At 42.6% G+C, this 19,411-nt stretch overlaps 1 protein-coding gene across 3 annotated transcripts in view; it reads right to left on the reverse strand.

The window, feature by feature from the left end:
• Positions 1-19,411, reverse strand: part of RPN2 (ribophorin II) — a 55,497-nt gene that overhangs the window by 25,792 nt on the left and 10,294 nt on the right. For all 3 annotated transcript variants that reach the window (XM_082430185.1, XM_082430183.1, XM_082430184.1), the window contains exons 3-9: positions 13,034-13,129; positions 12,293-12,468; positions 7,882-7,957; positions 6,726-6,860; positions 4,462-4,638; positions 2,807-2,925; positions 1,722-1,827 (exon numbers count right to left, since the gene is read on the reverse strand). In XM_082430185.1, coding sequence (XP_082286311.1) covers positions 1,722-1,827; positions 2,807-2,925; positions 4,462-4,638; positions 6,726-6,860; positions 7,882-7,957; positions 12,293-12,468; positions 13,034-13,129 — 885 coding nt within the window. The remainder of the gene's footprint in view (positions 1-1,721; positions 1,828-2,806; positions 2,926-4,461; positions 4,639-6,725; positions 6,861-7,881; positions 7,958-12,292; positions 12,469-13,033; positions 13,130-19,411) is intronic.

Genomic DNA, 19,411 nt, shown 5'->3' on the forward strand with positions numbered 1-19,411 from the left:
CTTAATAGGATACACTGAGAAGGGGCATCACTTTTGGTGTATTCTTGCCAAAAATGCACGACCTGAATTTAATTATGAGGAAACATCAGACAAACCCAAAGTGAGGGACATTCTACAAACTAACTGGCCAGTACTCTTCAAAAGTGTCAAGGTCACAAAAGATAAACTATCCTAAATTGGAGGAGAGTAAAAGGGCATGACAACTAAAGGAATATGTGATCCCAGGTTGAATCTGGGACCAGAAAAGGGACATTTGTAAGATACCTAGTGGAATTTGAATTAAGGCTATATAGATTAATTAATAGTATTGTATCATTGTTAATTTCCTTGTATTGACAATAATATTACAGTTACATAAGATGTTAACATTTGGGGAAGCTGTGTAAAGGGTATACAGGAATTCTTCATACTATTTTTACAACTTAAGATTGAAATTATTTCAAGATGAAAAAGTTTCATTAAAAAAGAGGAGTGGAAAATGACATTTGAATAGCGAAGAAAATAGCTGTCACAAACAGCATATATTTAATTATTCGGGAAAGGCACTGTACTACTTCAAGTTCCCCTGACCCAACAGAATGCGTGACAATGTGGTCAAGTAGGTGCAACAAAGACACAGTGGCAGAGACATTGAGAAATGACAGCAGTAAGGACAAAGTAATATTATAAATAGGCCAGTGGCTGGAGCTGCACACAGCTCTGCAGCCTCTAAGCTAGCTCAATATTCACTAAGGCACAGTGACTAAACCAGTATTGTGCAGGGGATCCACCCAAGCACAGACAGGCTGGAGGTTTTGGACAAGTTACTCTACCCCTCTGGGTCTCGTCTGTGAAACGAAGAGGACTGCACGCATCTGCTAGGATTGTTGTAAGAATAAAATAAGCAAAAGCACACAGAACTGTACTGTTCATGTCACAGGCTTTCAATAAAGGGTTCACACTTATGATCCTAAGCCAGAATAAGAGGTTAAACCATATCCCATAGTTTAAAAAAGTAGGAAAATATGTAATTCATCTTAAATAAATTTCTACCCAAAAAGGTTAAAATGAAAGGCACAGTGCCTGAAGGGGCAAACTTCAATTAGCTAGAAAAACCACTAATGTGAAATACCACATTCCCACAAAGCATCAGATAAATGAGGCATAGCCTTCCATCCTTAAAACCACGTGGATCTTCAACAAAACTACAGTCAGCTAAACATCTGAAACATAGTTCATTAGGAAGGATTACCAATTTTCTTTTGTACTTTACCCAGACAGACTCACTATGGTGCTACAGGTCACTTGATGCTTTTGGTCCCCTAATTAGCATTAAGCACTTTTCTAAATCTATCATGGGGAATAATAAAACAAAAAAAATTTTTTTAATTAAAAATAAATAAATCTATCAAGGCCAACCACAGAAAACATCTCAAGAATATTTATATCTCAGTGGAATTATGGGTGATTTTAATTTTTTCTACTTCCTAAATTTTATGTAAGATAGTAATGCTAAATTATAATGGAAAATGAACAATTTACAAATAAAAGAAAACTTGCTATGATCAAGTTCTTGGCTAAGTCTGTCAAACAGCATAGTTCAAACCTATCCCTCTCAACATATTCACGTTAACTTGGTCATAAGTGAAGTCAATATACCAGATGGTTAATGCTATGTGCCTGTTTGGTCATTTCCTTGTGTATATTAACATGGCGATGGGGACGACAAGAAAAGCACTTACCTCTACAGTATTTGCAATATAACGGTTATCACCTTCAACTTTGACAGAGAAGTCATAATAGCCACTGGAAAATTTGACATTCACAAAGTTTAGCTCAAAAACATCCCTGTTAAGAATGACAGTGGGGTTAGCAAGAACTCACATAGGAAAGTCACAAATATAACAAACGGCCTACGAAGTGAGGCATTCCTTGAGATGGTCCAGGGTTGCACCACTTCTTCACTTTTCAACTTCCCACCCGCCTTGGGCCACCTCCTGCTCAGTTACAGATTATAATGAGGGGCAAACTTCAAAACGATCTAAAATGACCTCCTTTTTCAAGTCTCGAAAGTCTTCTTTTCATTTTTTCCCCCCTCTCAGCTCCTAAAAATCCCACCTCCTTCGGGTAAGTCTTCCACAATTAAATGCAAAACAGCTAAGTCTACAGTAGGATACCAATTACGTTTAAAAAAAAAAAAAAAAAAAAAAGAGTAGAAATGTTCAAAGAGGTTGGTGTAGGGTAGTATAATCGTAGGTAATTTTCTGCATTATTTCTACTTTCCTGTGCTTTGTGAATTTCCTAAAAAGGGCACATCTTACTTTTAATTTTAAAATATTAATAATTTTTATTTTAAAGGGGAAAAAAAAAGGTAGAGAATTCTTAACTCTAACTACATCGCAAAACCCCCAATGTCATTTACCATTTTACTGATCATTCGTAAAAATGATTTTGCTTTTTAATTTCACATATTGCCTATGTATCTTTACGACTGTGTAAGAAATGCATTTTCTCTCTAAAACTCACAGTTCCCAATCTCATTAACTTACTAATTTAATACTTAACAAAGTTTCATATAAAAATTGATCCCTAATTTTTTTTTAAATTTACATAACAATATCACAGCCACTGAAGATAAGATTACAGAAGAATATTAATCCTATGGGGGAAATGTTCATATTATTATAAATAAAGCATAATCCTAAATTTAGGTAAATTTGGTTTTATGATCGTGGTAATAACCACATAAATCTGGGTTATATTGGCTGCAGGCAAACTTTCCAAAACAAGTATATTGGCACCCTACAGAGATGTGCTCAGTTCTTACCCCACAAGGGTGAACGATGTCTTCTGGAGGACTGTGGCCCTGGAGGCAACGGATTTAGCGTGTTCTAGTTTAACAGTGGCCTGAGTCAGAGGCTGGGACAGAACATTGGTGACCTGCAACTGGAAATAAATTTTAAAATTATCTGTAGCAACAAAAGCTGAGGGAGTACAGATTTTCCTTCTAGGGTGGGTGCTTTACCCATAGGGAGCAAGCTCTGCCAGGAAAGAACCATCTTGTTTTAGGAAACCATCACTGACCTTTGGTCTACTATCTATGGGAAATCAAATACAGGAAAACACAATTAGTTTGGGAATGGGACAGATTACAGAATGTTAGAGGTGGGGAAGATCTTAAAGATGATCTTACCCAATGATCTCATTTTTCAGATGAGGAAACCAGAGCCCAGAGAAAGAAAATAACTGGCTCCAGATCACACAGTTAATGTTTCCTTCTCTCTGATCCCCTGATCTACCCACTCTACTTCACTACTACGGTATCTTTAAAAAAAAAATTATTAGCAAGAAAAATACTTTAGGACGGTATGGGCAATGGGAAAACTAAAGTAATATGGATAACAGTAATAACACTCATTTGTTGAAAGTCGACTATTTGCCAGATACCAGGCTAGGCCCTTATATATATCCTCCCACCGATCGTCTGAGACATAGCATAATCTATCTCTATTTCACAGATGAAGAAACTGAGGCCACGAAGAGGTTACGAGACTGCCAAAGGCCACATGGCTAAGGACTCAAACCCCAGCCTACCTAGCTTCAAAAGCCAGTATTTTTTTCTACTTTGCTCTCTTAGCTCCCCCTAACTCATGGTGAACTATGTTAATCAGGTTAGTTCTCACCCCAGTCTTTGATGAGGGGATGTGACTTGTAGGTAGGGAGAGAAGAGGCAACTTTGGAATACGGGGCACTCCTTCAGGAGAGTATCTGTAGGGTCCTCTGAAGCAGAAGAACTTAGGGGACACATGGAACTGTCCTATGTGGAACCCGTGTGTTTAGACATAAATAAAATGCTAATTTTTTATAAAGATTTTAGTTTATACCTGGTTTCCAAACAATAGCAACAAATGCCTCATTATGACGAATGGAAAACTCTGAACGTGTGCATTTTGCTCTGTTCAGAGAGTTAACACACCAAAACAGTCCGTGCTTATTGCTGAGTGAGAGGGATGGCTATGCTCTGAAGAGGCAGAAAGATACACTGTCGGCTCCAAGGAAGAGACCTGATATTGATTTTAACAACTGTAAGTACCAGAATTACCTGGGAATTTAAAACGCTGTCTTAAAATAACATATTTTGAAAGTCTGGGTACTGGAAAATACATTTTAGAAGTAAGACTTCTCTATACATCTGGACTTACAAATCCAGAAATGCAATTTTCTAGCACTTAATTTAGTGAGAGCTATATTATTTAAAATACTCTGATGGTAATTCCCTGGCCATCCAGTGGTTAGGACTCCACACTTTTGCTTGAAGGATTCTGTGACTAGTTCACCCAGTGGCCATCCCCATTTGCTCTTCATTTAAGGGGTCTGTCCTCACGGGGGTTACAGTCAGCTGTGTACCAGTCTTTGGATTTCTGGAAGCCTTACACTGGAAATGGCAATCGAAGCAGCGCATGTGGGGCATGGAAATCATACCCGTAGGACAGCCTGTTCCTGAGTGTAGGAAGGAGAGCCCTCAGGCACAACCACAACGGGCACATGGTAGCGATTCTGGGAGAGTGCAGCGGCAGCAGAGGCCACACTGAAGGCTTCTGAGAGTGACTCAAAGTTCTTCTTGCTGAAGATGGCATTCATTAGCTGGATGACCTGATCCTGAAAGAAAAGGGAAATGCAGCAGTCAGGCAGGTGGGACAACCACCCCTCCCTCCCCACCTGGCTCAAGTCATTCCTTATCTGTTTCTAGGCGTTCACTTGGAAGGTCTTTTAGCCATTAACCCAAACTTGTAGGGGTGGGGGAAGCACATATTCTGCATTTAAGCGTAAAACTTGAATTTGGTTGGTTTTTTCCATCTTCTAGTACAAACTGAAATTAATGCATTTATTTGTCAACCATTTATGGATGCTTACTATACAAATGCAAGGTACTTCTAGATAACTACTGAGATACGGAACTATATTATAAAACACCTATAGCAGTACCCATTTGTTCCATACCTATATGTGCCAGGCACTGTGACAGGTGCTTTACAAGCACTAACTCAAATCTTGACAAAAATCCTGAAAAGACTGATATCAATCCTTTCCAAATAAGGAAACTGAGGCTAAAGGAAGTTAAGTAACTCCTACAAGTTACGATGGAAAGAAAAAAAGAAGCAGGACCAAAATTCACATGTAGGTCTGTTTGTCTCCAAAGTCCTTCCACAATAAAATATGTCCTTTCTTGATTCCCCTCACCCTCCCACCCAAGCTCCCTTCCTTGCCAACCCACCTCTAAGCAGTATGCTGGGGCTAAGTTGGTGTTTACAAGACCAAACTTCACAGCCAAAGTGTACATTAGAAAGAAACTAAAATAACTCTCCATTAAGAACTAATGGGCTGCTTAGAGGGGAAAACTGAAAGCAATTTTTTAAAAAAGTAGAACCTAAAAGGCATTATTAAAATTCTAGAGGTTGTTTGCTTAAGAGGAAACATTTTCCACTTCAATCAGTTTTGTTTTTTAAAATCTACCATCTAACAAAAGAGTTCCCTGTTCCCGACAGTGTTATTCACAGTCGACATGAAATAATTTTCTTTAATTGTACCAATTACATTTTCCATCAGTAAGCTGTTGACATGTTAAAATGGGGGACTGTTCACCAGAATCGTTATGTCAAAAGCAGTGACAGCAAAATTATCCCAGCCAAATACCTGGTTAGTAGCAGCTTGGGAATAAAGCAAAAAAAAGTTTAAGTTGTTTTATGTAGAATATCGCCAATTCACGTACTGTACTGTGTATAGGAGAATCCCAAAATGATTTGTACCATAAGACCCACATTCTTGCACTTTCACCCATAACAGAAATTTAAATAGAGCGTGGTATCTCTAGGTCTCCTAAACTTAGGATGAAGGAAAAGACAACAGAAAAATGCCAATACATGAATAAATTATTAGATCATATCCTCCAGAGAAAATACGAAATTAATTCAAATTACTCAAGACAGGTAATTATTTACTGTTTACTTGAAACTCGGCACAGAACTCACAATGCATTCATAATTCACAAAAGAAGTGAAAGTTCTGACTTGGAACCCAAATCCTTCCTCCTAAAATTAAAACAGCAGCAGCTTGTATTTTAAGTCCTTTAGATCAAGGGATGGTAACCTTACAAACAAGTGGTACAAAGAGGGTCCTACTCACAAGACTTCCCACACACATTCCAACTAAAGGTTCTTTCAGGTTAACAAGCTCCTCTTGAAAGAAAGAAAGAAAAGAATTAACTCTTGGTGGACGTCTGGTAGACACACATGCCTCTGAGTGAACTACGTCAATCAGCACAGATTAGCTCAGACTTAGGCACTGCTGAGGGTCAGTGGGGAGAGAGGAGAACAGGGCACTTCTCAAGAGAAAGAGGATTTGCACAGGCCACCAGCATGGAAAGCATTCATGAGACAAGCAGTAAGGAGCATCAGGAAGGAATGGGGGGTGGATCGAGAGTAATACACTTGGCCTTCTTGCCACTACCTCATGACGTGTCCATACCCCATTTAAAGCAAGTATAACAATTTCTTTACATGTCTATCCCACTGACAACCAGTTTCTCAGGAACAGGCTTTACATTTTTCTGTTTCTCATTCTCAATGCCTAACCCAAGACACCCCAAAGCTAAATGAATCGCCCTCTCTGAAAAAAGCTACCCTTAGCAGATAAAGCCAACAATGCCTTTGGTTTTCACGCCCGAGAACTTCTATATAGACAGGCACCTCCTTAATGGATGGCTCGGTGCCCACGTGGTCCATGAGCTTGTAGGTGGCAGCCACAAACAATGCCGTTGTTTCCAGTCCCTCTTCAAACTGAAGATACACACCTCCCAGTTCATCCAGGCGAGCAACAAGGTCCTGTCACAACAAAACAGAGGCAGATTGGAAGTCAAGTGATAACAGAGATGAGATGTACAAACCACTGTCACCCCGGTGCGGACACAGTTTTGAGAAATCTCACTCTAAGTCCGCAGACCACCTCAGTCACTTAGTGCTTTCTCAAAAATGGTGCTTAGGCAGAGAGTAAAGTATATCATATAGGCATTTGAAGAGAACAGTATCTTCTGCAGCTCTGGGAGTGCTCCTTCCCTGACCCCTTCGACTCAAGCCCAAGCCCAGGAGTCATGGCACTGAACGCACCAACTGCTCTGGGCAGAAGGCCAGCGGGCCCAGCCACAGTTCACCCTGGAAGCATCGTGACACAGATGGATTCGATGGCCATCCATTTGGATACAACCTCCAGAGCAGAGCATTTCTCTTTCTTATTCAATGCTCTAAAGGATGGAGAGAGACATACTGCTCCTCTGCGCAACGTGACGAGGCAGCTAATGTGCCTCTGGGGCATCCAGCGATGACACTGTCAGAGTGCCTGTCATCCCCGGCTCTGCGGTCCATGGAAGCAGTCTCGGAGCAGCAGGAGGTCGTGGGCAGTGGAAAGGGTAGTGGAATAGCAAAAACCACAGTGACCACTTGCTGAGCACCAATTTTGTACTAGGCACTTTAGAACTTCGCTTGTTCCTAACCACCACCACGTAAGGAAACTGAGGCTCAGACATTAATAATTTGCCTGAGATTACAAAGTAGTAAGAAGTAGAAAAAAATTTGAATTTCAGGTTTGTTAGGCTCTAAAATCTGTAGACTATGAGACTGTACCTACAAAAGACTGAAGTGGTTTGTTGCCTAACTGATGGTGTAACTATACGAGCCTAACAAATATTCCCTAGGAAATACTGCTCTGATACAAAGAACAAAAGTGTGCCACGGATATGAAAAGAAAGGTAACTGGCCATAACAAATCATTCATGTCTATCTGCAAGACTCTTCTAAAGGGTTTCAAAGACAGAAGCTGGGAAATTCACTTGCCAAAATAAATTTGTACCTCAATCTCCTCCACGATGCTTCTCAGGTCAGCCTGCTGGGACAGGTAGGATGCCGTCTGTAGAGCCTGGACTGTTCTGAAAGGTAGAGAATAGACCCCCAATGAATGGCAAGTCCCCATTTCCCCTTCCTGTATTGGGATACCTACACAAATATCCCGCTCTTGTTCTTTAGAACTATAAGACAGCCTCGGCCCCGAAGGAGCTTGTTTACAATCTAGGGAAAGATGTAACAGAGGCCATTACATTACAGGGAATTCCCTGGTGGTCCAGTGGTTAGGAATCTGCACTGTCATTGCCAGGGCCCCAGGTTCGATCCCTGGTCAGGTAACTAACATTTTATAAGCCGCGTGATGCAGCGCCCCCCCCCCCGCCGCCCCAAAAAAGACCATTACATTACAAAGTTCACTACAGCTAGAGAGAAGGCAATCGGGGCAGCAGGATCCACGTAAGTACTGAGGGCGGAGAGAAGAGAGGGTGCACCAGGTCACCCCCCTCTGAAAATCTGTTTGGTTCCTAATGGCACCACATATTGAACACCAGACTAAGACTTAATTAGATTTAGAAGAGATATACTTTGAGGGAGAAGAGGAGTCAATTCATCAAATGAAGGTATATTTGGCATCCCCATGTTGTAAGAGGCACTGTGCTGGGCAGAGGTTGGCTGCCTCTTTTCTACTTTTCTTATTCCAAAACCAAAGAAGCACTGTGGAATCTACATATGTAGGTTGTTGGGTAGAATTTGGAGCAACTTTTCTGAAACCAGATTAATGCACTATAAACAGGAAGCATTAGGTAAACACTCAGCTAACGCTTGTGCTGTCACCATCCTGCTCGGAGACCTGAAAGCCACCCGTCCTTTAGGCATTAAATAAGATGAAAGGAATAGAAGATCTGGTTCTCAAACCAGCGTCTATTCTTTTTCTCTTTTCCTACTATTTACTCCTGATTATAAAAGTACATATTTGTCAAAAATTCAAATACATTACTAAAGGAGAAAGTTAAAATTCCTGTAATGCCTACCCCTAAAAGATAACTGTCCTGCAATTTATTTAGATTGTACAGATCTTTCCGTGAGGACACATAAATATATTTCATCCTTATTAACAACGACATAATATTGTACTGCTTAGATGAACCATAATTTACTCACTTAATCTCCAATTGATGAACATTATGTTTTACTAGGTCATACAATGCTGTAACTGTTAACCCTTATTCATGGCTGTATATGTATATATACATTTTAATTTACTGAAGTGAATTCACATAAAGTTAGCCATCTGAAAGTGAACAGTTCAGGGGCATTTAGTATATTTCACAATGTTGCGCAATCACCACCTCTATCTAGTCCTAAAACATTTCCATCAGTCCACAATAAAACCCCGTACCCCTTAAAACAGCTTCATTCCATTTCCCATCCCCTGCCCTCTCCCCTCCCCAATAGCCCCTGGCAACCTGTGTTCTGTCTCTATGGATTTACCTATTCTGGATATTTCATATAAATGGAATCATACAAATGGGACCCTTTGTGTCTAGCTTCTTTCACTTAGCATAACATTTTCAAGCCTCATCCATTCTGTAACATGTATCAATACCTCATTCTTTTTTATGGTTTATTCATACATTTTTATCCACTTATGAGTGTATTTCTGTAAGATAAACTTTTTAAGGCGGAATGTAGTAAGTACGTCCACATAAGGTTTTTTATTAGGTTCTATTCTCCTAATGTGGATAACTTGAAAAATAGAAATGGTGCTTCTCAGGGTGGAAAGGAGAAAGCTGAGGACCCCTGGTGGTTAAGCCGACTGCCGGTCAACCCCAGAAAGGTTCCCTAATTCCCAAGAGATGACCGGGCCTTTGTGTAAAACCACCATTTATCAAGTCAGTGTGTTGGGGAATGTAGAGCGAGAATTTGTCTGCTTTCGTCACAATCAGAGCAATTTAGATTCCCTCCATGGAAAACGAATTCCATTAAGATGGTAAGCTGGTAAACAGAGGAGTCACAATTCACAGAGAGGGAAGCCCCAGAGTGTTCAATGACCCCTCTGGGATGCTTGTTGTTAGAACAGACTTGAGAAAATGAAACCTGAATTCCCAAACAAGATAAAAATCCCACATCTGCCCGTGATAAATGCTGAGCCCAGAAAAGGCTGCTAGGATAGCCTAGAAAGAACTTTTCAATTAAGATATCATTTTTCTCTTCTTTGGAACGAGTGAGCGTCATGCTGGTAACAACCTCAGAAGTTTTTAGAATGAAATTAATCCACTTAGCTTTTGAAAAGTTTTGTCATTGGCTTTAATTACTTATACTCCAGTCAGCAATTTCTCTCCCTCTGGAGCACTATATTCAAACCCTAAGAAAGCAGATCCTGTCTTGCTAATAAACAGCAGATGATTCAAAGAAATTGGGTTATGAGAGACCACAAAAGCATCTTTTCAAATTGTTCATTCAAAGCTACTAATGTTTTTTACCATTCTAGACAAGTTTATGAACATTTGTTTCCCAGAATAAGTCCAGTTAAATGTAGAAGGCCCATTTAGAAGAGTCCTAATCTATATCAGATTTGCTTAAATAGGGCAAATTAGTAGTAATATTATATAAGGCATCCTGCCAGTTTGATCTTCACAATAACCCTATGAGACAGATATCATTCTCCCTGTTTTACATATGGTAACACTGAGGTTTAGGGAGGTTAAACACCCTGCTCATGGCCACAGAGGTATTAAGTGGAAGAGTCTGGACACAGTTCTCTCACCCCAAGCGTGTGGTCTTTCTACCTGAAGCTTTTTACAAGAGGATAGAATAGAAATACAAAAGTATAGTTTCAGCCTTTATTAACTCCTTCTTGGGCATCTACCATGTGCCAGGCTCTCTGAGCACTATAAGTAAAGAAGCTTAAAATCTAATACAGAAAAAAACTACAATACAACCAAGGAAGTAACCAGCTCCCTAAGAAAGGGACCTCAGAAGGAAATGCTGTAGAGAGCACAAACTCCATTTGTCCCATGCCCACTAAGACCAGGCACTGCACTAGGCTCATCACATGTATTATCTTACTTAATCTTGACATTTGTTCTATGATGTAAGGATTGTTGGTAATGTTTTACAGATGAGGCTCAGAGAGGTTACTAACTTGCCGAAAGTCACACAGCAAGGAAGAAACAGAGCTGGTGTTCAAACCCAAGTCTAACTGACTCCAAAATGGATGTACTTTCTTTGTACTTCTTTCTGTTCTGGGGTTTAGAGGAAGGAGATATTCCTTTTTGCTCAGAGAGAAAGGGAAAGATTTTTCTGTAGAAGGTGGCATCAGAGTAAGGCACTGACAGTGATCTCATGACAGGAGATATGGGATATGGTAGTGGTTGCAGAGGCATTCCACAAGGGATTATGGGATGAGATCAAAGTAATGTAACCCGAAACAGGAGGACCACAAGGGCCAAGCACTGGGCAAAGGGTGCGCAAAATGTCATTCCTGAGAAACGTACCAGCCCCAAAGTCACTGATTACTGACCACGTGAATATGAGTAGGGCATGAGAGTGACAGGGAGAAAGTCAACTGACTGTGAGCCCTGCCCTTAACAAAGCTTCAAGTTTAGAAACATTTTGGTTCTTAGCAAAAACAAGAAAAAACCCTGGGAAACAACTGAACTATTCTGCAGTAGGGAACTGGTGTCACTAACATCTTGCTGAACAATGAACAGGAGTCCAGGTGCTCCAATCTGTCTCAGGGTTGCAGTTAAATGGGGGACATATAGAAAACAAAAAATACATATACTGTGTTAAATGAGGAGTTTCAGTGTCAAAGGAAAAAAAAAACAAACTACGTATACTATTACTTTTAACTTTAGTAAACATCCTTAAGTCAGCTGCAACATTTAAATGTATAGTTCCTTCCTATAAGGTGCTTCTCCTTCACCTGAGCCTTTTGCAGAGGAGCAGGGGCTGATCCCTAGAATAGTCTCCCCTCTGAGGCCCTACTTCCCCCACCAGGTGCTATCTCCCACTCCTCCAAGGGACCCCGTGAGCTCTCCTCCAGGGTGGAGCCTCCAATGCCAACATCTCACCATGGCCTGGCCAAGCCGCAGTAAGAGACGCACGTGGCTCTCTGGCCTCACTCTCCCTCGGTCACCCCTACCCTTGCTTCAGCCCTAACCTCAAAGGCAGTCGTGTCTCTGTGGCAGTGTGTTTATGCTCGGACTCAGTATTTGCCTCTGCTGGAGCAGCTTGAGGGAGCCCGTGTCTTGGTGAGCTGCACGAGGACACGGACCTTACCTGCCTTAGCACAATACGACGTCTGCAGTGCCAGCAGAGCACCTGGCACAGAGCAGGTGCCCAGACAATACCTGTGGAACCAGTGGATGAAGCCTCTCAGGATAGTAGCCTGAGAAGCGCTCAAGATTGTGACTTACGCGAGCACGGTCTCCTCCTTGCTGAGGCGAGAGGTAAGGGCACCGAGCACTTCTTGGGAAGCCAGAGGAAGGCCAAAGCCACTTAGGGCTGCAACTGCGTGGTAGATCTGGGCCACGGAGGAGTCTTCACTGACAGCTGCCAGAAGCAGATCTTTGGTCTCATTTGAAATAGAGATCTAAGAAAGGATGGGTAGACACAGAGTTTAGAACATGTGCGGCCAGCCTGCGGTAGCCACACCAAAGATGGCAGGCAGAGCAACTGCCGAGGTCACACCACCCGCCTGGGCTGTGATCACCCCTCTTCGACCTCTCAGATGCCAGAATTAAGTATCTGTAAAACCTCAGCATAACACTTTTGAAAAGATTCTGGCAAGTCACCTGTCTACTGATATGGTTCTTCTCCTGTGTTCAAAAACATGGATTTCCAGAAATCTGGCATGGGGGCATTCTTCTTTTGCTTTAAATACTTTTAAATGTTAAAGGGAGACTGAAAGAAAAAAATAAGACTTCCCAGAAGAGAGGCAACTATAGGAAAAAGTTATTTAAAATTCATGAAAAGTGAAAACTTGGGAAAAATAAAAAGTCTATTTCTTTAAGAAAAAAAAAATCACAAGAATGGAATTCCCACCCACACTTAATGGGGTCTCACTGCTAAAAAAAAAATATTCTGACATGACTTTCCCTTTTTAAAAATACACTTGACAGTTTAAAGTAAATGTAAATGTAAGAAGCTGGACTCACCTCACACCCTGAGAGGGCCTGGCTGGACTGGGCAGCATAGAAAAGGGAATCCACGTTGCTCGGATCAAGGTTTGATTTAATGTAGGTGCATGCTTGCTAAACAGGGGAGAAAGTCAATGATAAGTGGTGAAATACACAGTGATTAGGAAAACTGTACGTGTTTTTTTTGGATGACAAATAAAATTCTCAGCAATCCATGATGGCTTAAAGTATGAGAGCTACACAAGATTTCAATTTTCAAGCAGATATTTTCCACAGAACACTGTATTATCCCAAAATGCTAACTTCATAGAAAGAGCAACAAACCTGAAGGCACTCGCGTCCTTCTGAACCTAGAAAAGGAAGGAAAGGAACCACTTCCACTGATCACCTGCTCTGGCCATAACCTGTGTGGGGTGTTTATGATGCTCTTCCTTTTAATGAACATAAGGACCCTGTGGTAGATACTATCATCCCCATTTAACAGAATAAGAAACTGATGCTTGGAGTTGGTAAGTAATGTAATGAAGGTGACAAAGCTAATAAATGGCAGTGTCTCCACTTCGATGTCTCCAAAGCTGTCAGGTTCAACACATCTAACATAAGCTAGAAACCTTCTATTTCTTCATCTGGACCTTCTGGCTCATGTACGGGCATCACCAGGCACCTACTACCTAAATCAGAAACCTAGGACTCATTCTCGACTTTTCCCTCACCCTCCAAGCCTGTCGAGTCTCTCAAACCCGATCCCCACTCTCTGGCTTCCCTCCTTGCCTTATGTCAGGCCCCTGCCATTTCTCATGGAGACTGTTACACTCATCTCCTAACTGGTCTCAAGTCATGCAATCCATACTGCATACTGCTTCAAGAGTGATCTTTACAAGGTGCAAAAGTGTAATAGGGAAGAACCTTTTGTGTCCTATTACAAGTTAATCACTAAAGGGATGCTGACTGTAAGCTTAAATTATACATGATGACCCAACTCTGGGAATGACCTCCCAGGTAATGAGCATTAAGCTAAAATCTCTGTTCAGCTCACAGGAAACATCCTGACCAGGCCCACCTGTGAATGACTGCAGGGAGGAAGAAATTAACACAACCCCTCTGGAGGCTGATGGGAACCGGGAAGTGTTTGACTTTACTCCCACCCCTTTTACTATAAAAGGAACCTGAATCCTAACTCAGGCAAGATAGATCTTTGGGGCACGAGCCCACCATCTTCTCGGTCTGCCGGCTTTCTGAACAAAGTCGTTATTCCTTGCCCCAACACCTCATCTCTTGATTATTGGCCTGTCATGCAGCCAGCAGCACAAGCTTCGTCTTGGTAACAAGTGTATCCACCTTACTCTGCTATTAAAACCCTTGGGTGGTTCCTTATCCTTCTCAGAACAAGACTCAAAGTTTCTGATCTGACATAAAATGCCCTCATGACTGGGACTTCCCTGGTGGCACAGGGGTTGAGAATCCGCCTGCCAATGCAGGGGACACGGGTTCGAGCCCTGGTCCGGGAAGATCCCACATGCCGCGGAGCAACTAAGCCCGTGCGCCACAACTACTGAGCCTGCGCTCTAGAGCCCGTGAGCCACAATTACTGAGCCTGCACACCACAAATGCTGAAGCCCGCGCGCCTAGAGCCCACGCTCTGCAACAAGAGAAGCCACCGCAATGAGAAACCTGTGCACCACAACGAAGAGCAGCCCCTGCTCGCCGCAACTAGAGAAAGCCCGCGTGCAGCAACGAAGACCTAACAGAGCCAAAAATAAATAAATAAATAAATTTATATATATATATATATATATATATATATAAAAAATGCCCTCATGACTGACCCTCACTCTCTGTGCCAGCTTCCTCACCACAGCCCCACCTCCAACTCCAAAATCTTACCCTCCACCCCACTGCAGCTCCCCAGACATAACACGCTCTCACCATTTATATTCCTGACCCTGCTACCCCCCACCCCGTGCCAGGAGCACCTCTCCCTTGTCCTTCTTGCCTGCCAAACCAGGTCCCGTCTTCATCTCTGCTCAGATGTCACCCTTTCCAGAGAACCTTCACTGACATTCACCCAGCACAGGCCAGGTGCCTTCCCTCCCGAGCACTCCCCCAAAGCACTTACCACGCTGTACTAACTACCCCCCCCAGGGACTAGTTACTTGAGAGCAGAGACTTTGAGGAACTCCCACCACAGTGCCTGGCACAGAGTGGGCACATAAGAAAACCCATGCTATTCCTACTATATCAAGAAATAACATTTAATAGCTAGTTACAGCACTAAATACTTTGGTTGAGGTAACATAAAATTCAGCTATTCAAAATTAAATGGTAATAAAAACAGTTAAAAGTGGGTGCTTCCCAGGAGTAGGACAAGGTGGGCCACGGGATGGATGGTTGCTTTTCACTAATAGCTGTTCTGTATTATCTGGTATTTTACTGTATGCATGCGCTACTTCAACCAAAAAACTTTTGTTTTTAATTTTAGGAATAACACTTAAATAAGAGTCTCAAACAAATGAGTTTCAACCAGAAGTCTGAAAGAATCCAAAGAGAAAAAGAAAAGAAACAAAATACTTCATACTGCACAAATTAGGGATCTGAAGAAAACAACCTATTCAAGGAATCCTTTCAGCAGAATGTGGGCAAGCTTAAGACATGTGCTTTGTCGCCATCTGGTGCTTTGGCAATAGAACAACACGGCCCCAAACAATGATTATGGTCATTGTTAACCAATTTTTGAGCACTTAAAGTGTGCCAAGCACTGTTGACAAGTTCTGTATACGCATTTCTCATTTAATAAAGGGATCTATGCATTAGGTCCTCCTATTACCTTAAGTTTACAGACAAGAAAACTGGGGCATTAGAGAGGAAACTGACTTGTCCAAGGTCACTCAGCTCTTAATGGAGGAGCTGGAATTCAGACCCAGGCAGCCTGGCTCCAGAGTCTGAGCTATACAACCTGTCTCTCTCTCTCAAGGGACTATTAAAAACGACCGTTCCTGAATAAAACCAGCATCATGCCTACTCGTTTGCACAGACAGATCTAGGTAAACAGTACCAAGGGTCTGTGGCTTCAAAGCTCAAAATGTCGACAGCTTAGTTTTAATAGTGGCAAAAATGAGGGACCTCACAAAACATACTCTGGACCCTCAGGAAGCCCACCCAGATCTGAGGCTTCAGCTGGCCGCTTGCAGGGGATCTGTAACTCCAACTCCTGCTGCCCTAGTTCCACACTCACCCTCGCAAGTGAAGGTTGAAAATTGCCTCCTAAACGTCCATCCCCTATCTGTTCCCCTCCAACTTTCTGTGCCCAACTATCTAAATATCCTGAGTGAAGGACATCAGTGCTTTTCTCAGTCCATTCTTCCCTACAACTCCCCAGCTCGAATCAGCAACCAAGAAGACAGTAAATCTCTCTCTCATCTGCCCTTTCCTCTCCAGTAGCAGCCCCCAACTCCCGTCTCCTCTCAGCCTAGGCTTTGTAATCTCGCCAGACTCTGTGTCAGGCTACTGCGGCACACGCTGGCGACAGCCTCCGTCCACACCAGGTCTTGGTAGCTGGGCCGGCTTTTTCCACGTGCGCTCTGACCACCCCTCTGCTCCAGCCAACTCACGGCCCCCACAACACAACAAGCACTTCTAAGCCTCTAGGCTTAGTATGGGCTGTTCTCTCCATCAGGAAGCCCATCCATCTCGTCAGTTCAGCTTCTCCCTCTCGACTGGTAACTCCTAAAGTGTCAACAAAACTCAAGACTGATTTGAAAGCAAAACTTACCTTGATCCTTCTCTCCCCTCCAGCTGCTACCTTCTCCCTCTTCCCACCAGTGACCTCCAAATTATGGAAGCCAAAGGACATTTTCCAATGCTCATGCCCTTAACACTGGATAGAGCCTTCCCTGTTCTAAAACATTCCCTTCCCTTCGCTTCCGGGATTCCCCTGCCCTCCCCCGGCTCTCTTCCTCCTTCTCAGCTGCTCCTCAAGTTTCATCCTCTTCTGCCTGACCATTTAACACTGGAGTTTTTCAACTCCTAGGCCAACTTCTCATCCATCCCCTCTCTTCCTAGGCGATCTCAATCATGCCCATGGCTTCATCCAGAACCGCTATGCAGATAATTCTCAGATTTGTACCCCCAGCCCAGACTTCTCTCAAAGGCCACTTACATGATTCAAAGGCATTTTAAGCTCAGCATCTTTAAGATCGAATTTATGATCTTTCCTGCACAAACCTAATTCTCTTCCTGTGTTCCTATCCTAAGGAATGGCCCAACCATCCATCCATGTGGCAAAAGCCAGAAGTCCAGGTGTTATCTTTTGTACCCCGCCAGCATTCAATCTTGCCCCATATTCCCCTGCGAAAGTCTGTCCTCCACAAGGCAGGAGAGAAACCTTTCCAAAATGAAAACCAGATCCTGATACTTGCTGCTTAAAATCAACTTCTCTTTAGAGAAAAAGCAAAATCTTCCCTCTGACTACCAAGGCACGGAGGCTTAGCCCCAGCCTTCCTCTCTAGCTTTCTCGCATTCTCTGTTCTTACACAACCTCCTCTCAGTCTCTCAAATGTAATCTGCTCCCTAACTGCACAGGTCCTTTGTACATGCTATTTCCTCTGGCTAAAGTCCCTTCCCTCCCCGTCTCCTGGTTAAGTCCTACTTTCCCTTTAGAATTCATATCCATCATACCTTCCTTCATTTAATAAACAGCTATTGAGTACTACCACCTGCCAGGTGCTCTCTAGGTACTGGAAATACACAACAAATGAAATCAACAAAGTTCCTGCCCTCAAGGAGTTGTAATTTAGGGGTATATAGAGTGAGATTTAAGTTCAGAGATTTCTTTAGAAGTGCCTTCCCTGACCAGGTCAAAGTCCCCTATTTCACACCTATAACACCATACATCTCACCTTCATAAAACTTACCATTGTTATAAATATTCATGTATGTATTTATTACACGACTAATGCTTGTCTCCACTATTAGAGGATACATTCCAAAAGGCAGACGCTCTCTTTGTTGTTCAATACTGAATCCCCGGTGCCTAGCATCATGCTCAGCACACAGCAGAAACTCACTAGACATCTGATGAATGACTAAAGGAATCGTGCAGCAGCAGCACACACGGTAATTCCCCCTGTACAAGGTTGGGACTAAGAGCAAGTGTTCTCAGCAGACCGGGTGAGTGAGCAGCTCCCTCTTCTGGACTCCCCTGGCACTTTCCACGCACTACACGTTACACGTGTCTCTGTACTCACACCTGGTCTCTCTGTTATGGTTCCTGTCTCTCACTAGATAATGAGCTCCTCTGCACTTAGCATAATACCTTGCACATAGCAGATGCTCCATAAAATGATTACTGCCTGAAGGAGTGCCTGCTTCTCTGCTATTCCCAGTAACTGGCTGAGTGCCTGGCCCTCAACAAGCACTCAGTACTTGTTGAATGGATACAGATATGCTTACCTTGGACTCACCATGTGCCAGATACTGAGCTAAGCACTTTACACTTATTATCACATTTAATTCTCACAACAACTCTATAAGGTAGATATTCTTATCCCCTTTCACAGATCAGGAAAGTGCCTGATTGACTGACAACCTGTGAACACTGTCTAATGTGTCCTGATTTCAGTCATTAGAATCTAATCTACCATCACAATTTTTGCATAGTATGTCTCCCATTTACTTAATATTTTCATTAAAACGAATACAAAATAACCCTCAATGTTCCTAAGTCTTATAAAAAGCTAAGCAATAATATCTATAGGGACTTCCCTGGTGGCACAGTGGTTAAGAATCCGCCTGTGGGGATTCTTAACCCCACAAGGTAACATAGGTTTGATCCCTGGTCTGGGAAGATCCCACATACCACGGAGCAACTAAGCCCGTGCACCACACCTACTGAGCCTGCGCTCTAGAGCCCGAGAGCCACAACTGCTGGGCCCATGTGCCACAGCTGCTGAAGCTGCGTGCCTGGAGCCCATGCTCCACAACAGCGGAGGCCGCCGCAATGAGAGGCCAGCACACCGCAACGAAGAGTGGCCCCCGCTCACAGCAGCTAGAGAGGGCCCGCGTGCAGCAACAAAGACCCAACACAGCCAAAAAATAAATAAATAAAATAAATTTATTTTTTAAAAAATCTATAAAATCGCCGTTCTCATGTGCTTATGTTTTTAAAATATACATACACAGTACTTGATACCAAAATGAAAGATGTTCAGTCTTCATAACACCTAAAATCAACTCTCATTCCACACTCCACTGTTCCCAGAGCTGCGCTCTACTCTCATATTCTTATTAGACCCCATTCTTCTCAGTTCTGCTGCTGAGTCTCTTTTGACAAAATAACCAAAATCTCCCCTAATGATCTATCTATCTGTGAGAACAACCAACTCAGTGCATCTAGCACAA

This window comes from Balaenoptera physalus, assembly GCF_965194825.1.
Source record: "Balaenoptera physalus genome assembly, chromosome: 16".
Classification (NCBI taxonomy): Eukaryota; Metazoa; Chordata; class Mammalia; order Artiodactyla; family Balaenopteridae; genus Balaenoptera; species Balaenoptera physalus.